This window comes from Trachinotus anak, unplaced genomic scaffold, assembly GCF_046630095.1.
Source record: "Trachinotus anak isolate AG129_WGS33_773 ecotype Australia unplaced genomic scaffold, CSIRO_AGI_Tana_v1 ptg000007l, whole genome shotgun sequence".
In the NCBI taxonomy this organism is placed as follows: domain Eukaryota; kingdom Metazoa; phylum Chordata; class Actinopteri; order Carangiformes; family Carangidae; genus Trachinotus; species Trachinotus anak.
The window spans coordinates 25572593-25585453 of NW_027273858.1; the positions used below are offsets into that span (position 1 = coordinate 25572593).

General features: G+C 43.7%; 1 protein-coding gene across 1 annotated transcript; it reads left to right on the plus strand.

Moving 5' to 3' along the window:
• The first annotated feature begins 1239 nt into the window (after window positions 1–1239).
• LOC139623382 (zinc finger protein ZIC 4-like) lies at window positions 1240–5619 on the plus strand. The gene is made up of 2 exons (XM_071481600.1): window positions 1240–2009; window positions 3989–5619. The coding sequence occupies exons 1-2, from the start codon at window positions 1352–1354 to the stop codon at window positions 4618–4620; spliced, it is 1290 nt and encodes a 429-aa protein (XP_071337701.1). The 5' UTR covers window positions 1240–1351; the 3' UTR covers window positions 4621–5619.
• Window positions 5620–12861: the final 7242 nt, after the last annotated feature.

A 12861-nucleotide genomic window follows, 5' to 3' on the forward strand; every position in this document is an offset into this window, starting at 1 on the left:
TGACGTCACACTGATCTTCACACAACAGGCACAGATTCCTCTTCATCAGGACAGTGTAAACCCGACTCTGTGTGACAGGCACACAAACTGTGTCTAATGACCCTCAGATCATGAGAGGAGTGACTGTTACATTTACATCACACTGAATTTGTTGCATTGAACACAGCAGACACAGCATAACAGGAATCAAGTAAACAACATAGGTGATGACAGGTGAGGGTGTAAACTGTGATAAGTGCAGAGTGGTGGGAGTTAAACCCTAGCAGCAGCAGGGGACAGGGGGTATCTCTCCTCCAGGTTTTAAATGAGAACAGCTGACAGACAAACACCTGTACAGGTGAGGCACTGGCTTAGAGGTGGACATCACAGAAAGGAACAGAAAAATGTCACTCTGATGCAGTTTTATATTATATATATTATATTTCTTTATTGGTGTTTCAGCTCATTGTCTTCTTCAGGATAAGGTCAGTAGACTTCTGACTGATGTACAGGTAGGACAGGTATTACACAGGTCACAGAGCATCAACACAAACACACAGAGACAAAGACCTCCACCACCAGAGGATGAAATGTTCCCAATATTCATGTGGAGGATGTTGAGAACATCAGTATAATGAATCAGTGAGGGACTGTTCAAAGAGACACTCAGGACAGTTAGTCCAGTTCTCATTCTCCCTTCATGTGTTTGTGCTCACTGTTGCTTGGTCTTCAACCTGGTCCCAGACTTCGTACTGCGACTCTAAGCTGTGGTCTTTACAGCTGACACAGCTGATGCAGTAATAGAATTGTCAACTGAAAAAAAAGAATCATGTACTATTTAATATCTGATCAGTTATTTTTAGTCATTTTCTCTGTAGAACCTAACACTCACTAGTGATATTCACTTTTTCTGCTGAGATATGTCTCTTCAGGAGAACTGTTATTATTATGACCATTAATTATTGTCAATAATAATAATAATAATAATGACGGCTATAAAATTGGTGCGTAAGTTGGATGAGAATATTTATAATTTCATGGTTAAAAAAAATCTCTTATTGTCTGAGTCACAGTGGAAACGTGTGTGAGACACTTGAATTCTTGTTAAACGATCCTGTAAATATGAGATTTCTTTTCATAGTGTCTGGTCGATGTGTGTCTGACCACAGGGGTCTATGTGTTAGTTGGACAAGCAGGGCTGAAGAAAGGAGTGGGGGAGGAAAGGAGACAAGGACGCCACTGCACAGTGTTGGGCCGCAGCAGGCTGTATTCCTTCGACTCCGTTCACCTCCATTCACACAGTAAATAAAAGCATGGAGGCTGTGACTCTCGGGATCTAACACCGAGCAGCGGGGGGTAAAGACGGTGCCGCATGCGCTCTTCCTTCCACCAAAAACACGCAGAAAGGCAGCGGGGACGCGGCAGACGCCTGCCTCCAGGATCGAACTGGTTTTCGGAGGACGGAGGACTGTGGTTGGCGACAGGAGCGGGGCAGCCCGCCGTGCCGAGCATGAAGCGGACGGCTGTAGTGGCCAGGCACAATGGCCTCGTCTCTCCGCTGGGGAACAACAACTCCGGAGCTTCGAGCATCGTCTCGCCGCCCCAGCCGAGAACCGCTAGCATCTCCGCTTCTGCCGACAGCGGTGCCGGCGGGGGGGTAGACGGCCTGCTGGATTTCTCCAAAGGCCCCACCGTCAAAACCGAGCTGGTCTGCAAATGGACTGACCGAACTTCCAGACCGAGGCTGGGGCGGACGGCGACATCCGCCTGCGACCAAACTTTCAGCTCCATGCACGAGCTGGTGGACCACGTCACCACCGAGCACGTAGCCGCGGGGCTCGAGACCCTCAGCCATGTGTGCATGTGGGCCGAGTGCCCGCGCGGCGGGAAGGCGTTCAAAGCCAAATACAAACTCATCAACCACATCCGCGTGCACACCGGGGAGAAGCCCTTCTCGTGCGCGTTTCCCAACTGCGGCAAGATGTTCGCGCGCTCCGAGAACCTCAAGATCCACACGCGCACGCACACTGGTATGGCTTCATGATTGTCTGAGAACACACACACACACACACACACACACACATGTGGACACGCTGACTGTGCGGCCCGTCAGGACAGCAGCTCCTGACACACACAGGATAAAGAGGTTCTCAGACTGGCCCCAGCCTGGGAGGAATCCCCTCCATGTTTACGGAGGCCCGGTTCAGCTCCGGTTCACTCCGTCCTTCACTGCTCCCTTGTCTCCTAAAGGAATCACGGCTGTAGGGTACAGGAGTCATGTAAGGTGACGGGAGGTGGGGGAAGAGTCAGGATTAAAGGTTATTGATGATTTTAATGAGTTTACAGAAACGTGGAGGATGTAGTTCACAGAGTTCAGACTGAAGGCTTTTTAGACACTTTACTGATGGTGGATACATCTGTCTCTGATGATTATTAATCAGTTATTAGATATCAATAACAGCAGCTCCTGTGTTGCCAGGTTGGTTACCAGGCTCTGTGCCTGTTGTTTGTTTTAATGGGCAGGTCATGGTTTATTAGTCCGTATGAGAACCAGGATGATTCTCAGCACAGGTCCCTGAACAGATTCAGTGATGCTCAGCTGCCAGGACACCACTGAAACTCATTCATTATCAGAGAGTGGTTTATTAGAGAGTCAGAAGTCTGATGAAGGAAAACAGGAGCTGAAAAGACAAAGCAGGTGTAGTGATGGAGGAGGATCAAGATCAGAAGAGGCACCACCACCTGGTTGATCTTAGTCTCCTACACACTCCAGTCACAAGGACCTTCATCAACACCAGTCAACCATAAAGGGACATAGAGCTTCAATATAGTTTCTAATTACATGATAACCCACAGCTGTGGTGTTTATATATATATATATATATATATATATATATATATATATATATATATATATATATAGTGTATATGTATATATATGTATATCTATGTTTAACAACCTGAAAACTGTTGGACAGTTGGAGATATGTGTAAGACAGCGCTCTCCATCATCATCATCATCAGTTGATGAAGAATGGAGGACAGTGAAGCTGCTCTGGAGACATCAACTGACTGAGACTCTTTATGAAGGCATCTCCTTTAGTCTGTCACTGTCTGTGTACATAATGTATTTATATTTATATTTATATGTAAATGCCCCATAGGGTCCTAGGACTTTGCACCAATCCCCAGCCCAAATTTTTGGTAGATGTACATGATGAGTCACAGGACTTTCAGATACATTTACACGGACTTAAGCTTGATACTGTGAACTTGACTGTTTTCTGATAGTATTTCTATTTTGTCTTTAAACACAAAACAACTCACATCATACAAACAAAGCAAAGTGACACAAGGGCTGGTCCACTTTAGTGTTGTGGATACGTGGACATATATCCCCACAGTTTACAGTGAATAACAGTCTAGAGACAAAGGACAATAAACGGAATCTGTAAAAGGAGAAATTCAAAGATGGACACCAGAGATTAAAACCACACAATTGAACAGTTTGTTATTTCAGTTACTGTGAGGGTCATCATGGAAATCAATAAAATTCAGAGCTACAATCAGCTCCTGTCACTGGTTGACAGTATTGCCACTGTTCCAGTCTACACACACACACACACACACACACACACACACACACACACAGACACATATCATCAGTTACATGACGTCATAGACATTAGATTTAAAACATTTTCCACACTGAAACTGAAACAGACCTGAATGTTTGCAGGAGAAACTTCCCAGTTTGTCCAGTGTTGTTTTCTCTGATATTCTCACTTTAAACTCTGACTGGTGTGAACTGGTCTAACTGTCTCTCCACTCAGACATTAAACCAGTACCGCTCCACAGTGTTGTCAGTTGAGTAGATGTATGTGAGTGGTCAGGGCGTCTGTAGAGCAAAAAGTTCTTCACAGACAGATTAAATTATGGATTATTACTAACCTGTAGATCAGGACCCGTTTATGACTGTGGTTCTATGACTATCCTGTGTGTATTGCAGGCGAGAAGCCGTTCCAGTGTGAGTTCTGCGAGCGACGCTTCGCCAACAGCAGCGACCGGAAGAAGCACTCGCAGGTACACACGGCCTCGAAGCCCTACGACTGCAAGGCCCTAGGCTGCACCAAGTCCTACACCCACCCCAGCTCCCTGCGCAAACACATGAAGGTTCACATCAAGTTGTCACCTACCTCTGAACCCCAGGACTCATACGATCCCATCCCTCATCAGCTGCAGCAGCCTCACCAGGCGCTCCTCGAGCCCCTCGACCTGAAGATGAACCGCCTCTCTCCTTCACTTGCCAACAAAAATATTCATTTTCCTCTTCTGTCTCATCACGAGTTGGACCTCAGCTCAGCCAGCGACGTGGACCACAAGCTGCTGCTGCGGAGCTCGTCTCCCATGGCGATGCCTCTGGACCTGTCTCTGTCAGGCCTGAAGAGTCAGCTGGCCCAAAAGCAGCAGAGCGGCAGGACCCCGCGGAGGAGCCAGCGCTCCGTCAACCCAGCCTTACCTCAGTTGTCTAACATTAAAGAGTGGTACGTCTGCACCAGGACTACAGCACCTCACTTCCCTCTGCTCCACCCAGACCACATTAAATCAGAACCTAGTGACGATGAGGAGTACGTCACGTAGGACGAAGGACCTGGTGAAACACACCTCACACGTTGTCAGACCCAGGTCAGAGGACGCTCTGTGGAAGCAAAGGTGCTGTCATTTCCCAGAACCAGCTGTTGTTTGTTTCAACATCAGTGGTCCCTCTGAGATGGAGAAGGCGTGATCAATGAGAGGTGATCAGAGAGAGGTGATCAGATAAAGGTCATTAAAGGTGATCAGAGCGAGGAGATTGAAGAGAGGTGATCAATGTGAGGTGATTAGATAAAGATGATCAGATAGAGGTGATGAGATAGAGTTGATTAGACAAAGGTGATCAGATAGAGACGATCAGATAAAGGTCTTTGATCAGAGAGAGGGCGTCTCACTCCGTCTCAGATACTGACTCCACTCAGACATCATCTCCATCTCTGGACCAACAGCAGCGGCTCAAATGATGCATCGGAAGAATTTCATCACTGCGGTTCTCAAACTGAACGTCTGACAAAAAACTGCCAGTTATCTGAGCAGTGTTAGCAAGCTAACCTGAAGCTAACAGATAACGTTGTACAGATGGACCAGTGAATGTTGGGACTGCTCTGCTGTAAAGATTATGAAGAATCTTAAATTAAGCAATGTTAAGGGCTAAACTGACACTGATGGAGTGGGTAAAGCTGACCTGAGCTCAGTAGTGTTGTACACATGGTAACAGAGTGTGCCTGTTGAGGCCTCAGTGTGCTCTAAGCTAACTGGTCTGTATCGTGACTTGAATCAGCTGACTCTGCTGTCAGAGGGTTTCACATGTCCTCTTTGTTTAGTGCAGACTGAGGCCTTCACTAATTAACCTGGTAGAGACTTGTTTTCTGTGACCACAGTCTAAACCAACAGAGCAGTGAATCTAAGGGACTCTAGCTCCATGGACCTGTCAGTTAACCTGAATGTTTACACTCCATTTACAGTTTCATTAAGACCCCAAGGATTCCACAATGTCATACACAAACTCATTTAACATCAAATGTGTATTAAATGATCCACAAAACATCTGGACTTTCCCTTTGATCTTAAAAGTGGCTTCTAAGGTTTGAATACTGACTCAGAGTCAGTGAATCAAAGAATCAAGACAGTGGAAAGTGTCGAGTGAGAAAAGTGTGTAGCTGTGTTAAACGGTTAATTAGTGACTCCTGTTCGTACATAATGAATCCCACCTGAAGCAGAATGATAAACCTACAGTTGCACTGATTTATATTCCTGTGTTATCACCTAGGTCTTAACAGCACAGTTAAAGTGGAAAAGTTACACAGGTATACATCTACAGGAAGTGCAGGACATAGGAAGTGTGCCTGTAAACTGTGACAGTTCAGTTTACCTTTGGTTATTACTTTTAACTTGATAGGAATGATGACAAACCCAATAAGCAATCTAATTATCCACCAAGTATTTGACCTCATTTTCTCACGCTTCTTCGGAGACATGCGGTAAAAATGTTGTCCTACCGGCTGAATTGGTCAAATTGACCAATTCAGCCCGCTTCTGTTCAGGTAAATGTTTCAACATTTCATCCATCTTATCAAGGAACTCAGAGCTTTTGAGACATTCTCTTAAAATCCCATCATCTACACAAATGTACACAAGTTCAAAGTCTGCTTTGTGATGAAGAGGTGGGGATGAACGATCCACTGAAACAGCTGCAGCAACAGAGGGACATGATGAACGAGGCACAAGAGAGCGAGCATAATAAGGCTTCAACAAATTAATGTGACACAATTGCATAGACTTCTTCCTGTCAGGGGTTGAGATTATATTGTTCAAGTCTGTCCGTTTATGAGCCACTGGGTGAGGGCCAGAAAACTTGGCCTGGAAAGGAGAGCCAACTAAAGGTAGAGATGCCAGAACTTGATCACCAGGACTAGATTCATGGCGTTCACCACGTTGATCATTAAAAGTTTTCATTTTACTCTGTGCTTCTTGCAGATTTTCTCTTGCCATTTTATTTGCCTGCTACAACCGCTGTCAGAAACCATTTATATGATCTATTAAGTTTTCTGGGGCCTCCTCAGCTTGCCAATCACTATGTAGGGAAGTTAAAGGGCCTCGAACTGTGTGACCAAAGTCCAAATAATTAGGGCTGAAGCCTTAACTTTCTTGGGACACTTCCCTGGCAGCTAACATAAGCCAGGGTAAACCTTCCTCCCAGTCATAGTCTAACTGTGAAATATGCACAAAGAAGGGACTTCAGGGTTTGATAAAACCATTCCAGAGCTCTCAGTTTCAGAGTATAGTAGGCACTGTATTGAGGATGTGTGATATTCAGCTGTGTTAACACTTCTGCAAACAACGTTGAACTGAAGTTAGACCCCTGATCAGACTGAACCACCTTTGGGACACCAAAAACGGACATGTACTGTGTCAGAGCTTTCACAGCTGACTTAGTGGTGATGGAACGGGCAAAAAAGTACTACCAGGTGTAGAGCATGGCAAGGGACCAACACAATCGACGATCAGATGTTCAAAGTGATATTCAGCAACTGGGAGGGGGAAAAGTGGGGCAGGCTTAATCATTTGATTTGGTTTTCCAGTCAACTGGCACACAAGGCAAGTTTTAATGAAAGCAGAAATATTTCTCCTTAACCGAGGCCAATAAAATTGTCACAGAACACGGTCGTAGGTTTTTCTTACACCTCAATGACCTGCCACACCATCACGAGCAGCCTGAAGTACTGTGAGTCTTAACTTAGAATGCAAAACAATTTGTACAGTTTCATCCCCCACAAAACAGTCTTCCTCGGGAACCCAATTCTTCACCAACAGACCATCTTGGAGAAAGTAACTACGAGCTGCACTCTACCTCACTATCTGAGAGCACCTGGGTGTACAGTGCCCGATGTTCAGGATCGTCTTTTTGTTGTTTCACCAGGGAACTGTGAGACACAGGCAAGGGAAATGCAGGCACAGCCTTTTTGATCTTGTTAAGACACGACTGACTCAATGCACCAGTGGGAAGCACCACAGGGGGAGTTTTTGAAAACTCTTAAGCTTCTATCTGGGAAGTGTAAGTAACCACTGGCACAGGAACACCACACTTGTTTGCCAGCCAGGTCATTACCCAAGATGATATTTATTCCACCCATAGGCAAGGAAGGACGTACTGTCATGGCTATGTCACCTTGCACCAGATCTGAGTATAATGTCACTTTATGCTTTGGAGCAGAAAAGACTGTCAACCCCATCCCTCGGACATCAACACTTGAGCCAGTGTCGGTCTCAGAAGAGAAAGGTAATACAGAGCTCACAATAAATTAATCCAGTGCCCCTGCATCTCTCAGTATCTTTACAGGCACTTTTCTCTCACTCCCCATCAATGAGGCAAAGCCATCAGACACACATGCAGCATAACCAGGGTCAGTCTCTCATTAACAGAGGGATTTGTCGATTTTTCTCCACAACAGGAATTTTTGTCGCTGAGTCTAATGCTGGTTTTGTTTATGCTTGCACAGCAGCAATAACACATGCTCTTTCTTCCCCAAGCAAAGATGCAGCAACTCCAGATGGTTTTGGTGGTATATACCGAGGCTTACCTTTTTTCCTCAAAACTGGACACTCATTTCTCCAGTGTCCCTTAGCAAAACAGTCGTTACAGACACGATTGGGGTCCAACTTCCCATGTAAACCACTGCTCACTTTAACTGAAAACTTTTGTCCCTTCTGTCAACCCCTTACTAGAGGTAACCCCACAAAACTCTGTGTACAACCAGCCTCACCACGACAATGACTTCCACCAACTTTATGAGTCATCAAAAACTCATCATCTACTTTGGCAGCTTCTGAAATATTGCTTGCTTTATGCTCATAAGTATCAACACAGTCAGGCAAGGTACTTTTAAACTGCACCAGCAAGATTATTTCCATTTCATCCTCCAAGGTCTTTACTTGGGATGCAGCAAAATGAGCTAAAATGAGTGGCTGAATTGTGAGCATTGCTAGGTTGCTTCTCGTTCTTAAAAGATGTGAACCAGTGATGATAAGCTACCAACTCATCAGCATCTTTAACTAACTGGTAGCTACTACCATCAGCAAAGCTTAAGGCTGAAAATGCCACATGGGCTTTGCCAGTCAGCACACACTTAAGTAGAAGAGTGCATTCAGAGTCAGACCAATTTCGTGCCTCTGCTAAACGCTCAGACAACACAAAGAAAATGTCAGGGTCCTTTTCATTAAACTTTGGAACCAAATACACAAATACTAAACAAACAAGCAGGCAGGCAGAGTGGTTGGGGTCATCACAGTGTGCACCACCTCACTGTCCTTCCCTCTAACATCAACGGGCTGAAGGTAGGGTGACCAGGCATCCGGCTTTAGGCCGGACAGTCCGGATTTTCAATGCCCTGTCCGGCCGCTGTATGTTTGTGTAGCCTATTCAGCTACACAAACATCATCTTTAAACCACTCACAATTGTACTATAAATGAGAGTATACCAGAGTCCTATGTACACCATAGTAATTTATTGATATGCCGCATAATGTCCTCCTTTTTGGTGTTATGGAAATGGTCACCCTAGCTGAAGGGCGGGCTTAGACCTGCGCAAACTGATGACCATCAATACATGGATACAGTCAGGTCCACAAGTATTTGGACAATGACACATTTTTAAAATTTTTTGTCTCTTTACACCACCACAATAGATTGGAAATGAAGCAGTCAAGATGTGATTTAAATGTAGTCTTTCATCTTTGATTCAAATTGTTCAACAAAAATATTGCATCAACCAGTAAGGAATAACAACTACTTTTACACATACTACCTCATTTTCAGATGCTCAAAAGTAATTGGACAAACAAACAAACTTGTGAAAATAAGCATTATTTTTGATATTTGGAGGAAAATCCTTTGCAGTCAATGATTGTCTGCAGTCTGTCACCCATCAACATCACCACATGCTGAGTTTCCTCCCATCAGATGCTTTGTTTTGCTTTACTGCAGCTGTCCTCAGTTGCTGCTTGTTTGTGGGTCTTTCTGCCTTCAAGTTTTATCTTAAGTGAGTGAAACACATGCTTAATTGGGTTGAGATCAGGTGACTGACTTGACCATTGAAGAATATTCTATTTCTTTGTCTTGAGAAGCTCTTGGGTTGCTTTTGCAGTATGTTTTGGAGTCATTGTCCATCTGCACTGAAATGCTGTCCTATTGGTTTTGCAGCATTTGGCTAAATCTGAGCAGATAATATAGTCCTATACACTTCAGAATTCATTCTACTACTTCTATCAGCAGTAACGTCATCAATAAACACTAGTGAAGCAGTTTCATTAGCAGCCATACATGCCCATGCCATAACACTGCCTCCATAACACTGCCTCCTCCCTGGTATGCTTCGGATCATGAGCCATTCCTTCTCCACACTTTCCTTTCCCCATCATTCTGGTACAAGTTAATCCTTGTTTAATCTGTCCAAAGATGTCTTGTTCCGAAACTGGGAAGGATTTTGAGATGTTTTCTGGCAAAATCTAATCTGGCATTCCTGTTCTACAGGGTTACCAGTTGTCGTAAACCCTCTGTACTTGGATTCATGAAGGTGTTTCTTGATTTTAGACTTTGACAGTGACATGCCTACCTTGTCCTGAGTATTCTTGATTTCAGTAGATGTTATGAAGGGTTTTTTCTTCACTAAGACAAGAAATCTTCAAGGCCTTTTGATGTTGGTGAGCTTGCCAATGCCTTCCTCCTTTTTAGGAATGTACCAAATTGTGGATTGGGCACTCCTAAAGTTTCTTCTATTTTTCTCAGAGGTTTCTTTTGTTTTTTCCAGCCTAATGATGCTTCCTTCACTTGCAGTGACACTTTTTTGGACCATATGCTGAGAATTCCAGGGAACAAGAACCAAATGCAAATGCAACATTTGTAATCAACTCCAGAACTTTTATCTGCTTAGTTTGTTATGGAATAACAAGGTAACAGGACACATCTGGCCATAAAACTGCTTGTCAGTCAATTGTCCAATTACCTTTGAGCCTCTGAAAATGGGGGAGTATGTAGAAAAGTAGTTGTTATTCCTTAACAGTTAATGCAATATTCTGTTCAACACCTTGAATTAAAGATGAAAGACTACACTTAAATCACATCTTGACTGCTTCATTTCAAATCTATTGTGGTCACGAAGAGAGACACCACACTGTCACTGTCCAAATATTTATGGAACTGACTGTATAAACATATATACATGTAAACATACATCTGAAATAATGAGACCATTCTAATGAATTAAAAATAAATTAAAAACTTAAGTGTATCATTTGGTTATCATTCTAATCTCTTTTTTGTTCAGAACCCCAATATCCTAGCAGCACTACAAATTACAAGTTACGTTGGGATGACTTTGGGAGCAGTCCTTGTCCGAACACAGGCATTTGCATAGTCAGGTCATTAATGAAATGTGAAAAAGGTGTCCACATCCTGCAAAGATCTTCAACTTTGCCTGTTATCATGCGTAGATCATTTTTTCTAATGCCAGACTGTAAGACTTATCGCTTATCCAATGACTAGATTTAGGTCTCTGAGTTTCTTTCCATTTTAGTGCAATTAGACATTTGGCTTGCAACACGCAGAAATGAATGAGTTTGCATTTCCTAACATTCACCAGAAAATCTACAGGGTATATGTGAGGTAGACATATTTTAGCTTCAACAGGAACTACACTTTCTGTCAGTCTAGAAATGAGCTCAAGAACCTCTCTCCAGAACATCTGGAGCTGTTGACATCCCCACACGCAATGAAAGAGGGTACCAACTTCCACATTGCACTTAATGCAACTGTCAGGCATCTCAGTATTAATACAGTGCCGTTTGACAGGTGTAATGTGAGTCCTGAGAAGCCATTTATACTGGAACATCACCAAACATTGTTTTTGAACAATTTGTCCTCATATGAGGACATCAGGACTTAGTTTACTATAAAACACAATAAAGTCACCATTGTGTAACAAAGTATAAAACTGTATATTTCAATGCCTAAACTGAGCAAAAACATTTGCAAACAAATTGCAAATACTGCAAAATATTTCTCCACATTCCTAACACTGAAATGGATTCTCTCCTATGTGGATTCTTAAGACTAAGTCATTCTTACTTCAGAACACTTTTTCACAGTCCTCACATTCCTGTGTGGATTCTACAGTGACCCGGTTCTTCACTACTGTACCAGTGAGGTACATCTGCTTCTCCAGTGTTCGATTCACAGCTTTCATGGTTGTGAAGAACTGATCACAGTACAGTTTTGTACCAGAGTTTTTGCCAGACGTTCGATGACCAGTTACTTTGCTTCCTCAAACTGTGAGCTCAGCGTAATTGCACCTTGATAGACCTCAAAGTCCAGAACAACGCCATCCACTGAGGTCTCCATGCCAACTGGGTTGGGCTTTGCTGGCACATATTGTTGGAATGGACAAGCTCCTGTGAATGGGATCATCTTTTCGTTGATTGATACACATTCCGGTCGAGCCTCACGCAAGCAGCCGTTGAGAATGCGATCCATGAAAGGCCTTGTCTTCCAGAACCTGTCAGCTTTTCTCATTTCTTCTGAAATGTCATAATCAATGACTACTTTCAGATGTTGCCTGAGTTGAAAGAATCTGTCACGTGTGATTCCATTGCTAATGGCAGGGATTCAGAAGGCACTGGACCAGAACAGCCTCACATGTGGGTAAGGCATGCAAAACATCAAAATTGATGCTCCAAAAAAAAGATAAATCTCATCAGTGGAAGTATTAAGAGATGTACCATTGGTGGCTAGTGACATAGCATTTGTACAGTCAGCAATGAGTTTCATCAACTCTGTGTCAACACGTAGTCCAGTGGCTGCCAATCTTTTCTTTCTTCTCACCTTTCATCTTGAACCAAGTCTGGAGAAAATACACTTCACTTCCAGCCATCTTCACATCCAAGTTTTTTTGGTTTCGCCCTGGGTTCAGATGCATGTGGACGGAGTGGTGGTTCATCATCCCTGTCAGTAGCATCCCTGTTCTGCTGATCAGATTCTGGTGTATCTGATGGATAGTAATCCTCATCACTTAGTTCCTCATTACTTAGTTGTTCCACATCAGGATCATCATCAAGATCAGGTTCTGGCGCCTCATGACCTGGTTGTTCCACATCGGGATTACCACGCTGACATTTATGCCCACGTGCTTTGGATCCCACAGCATGACTTCCACTAGTTCCTGGCTCAACATCAAAACTTTTAACTCACTGGTGTTTACGCCCCATCTTCTGGATCCCACACAGTGTCGTCCACTG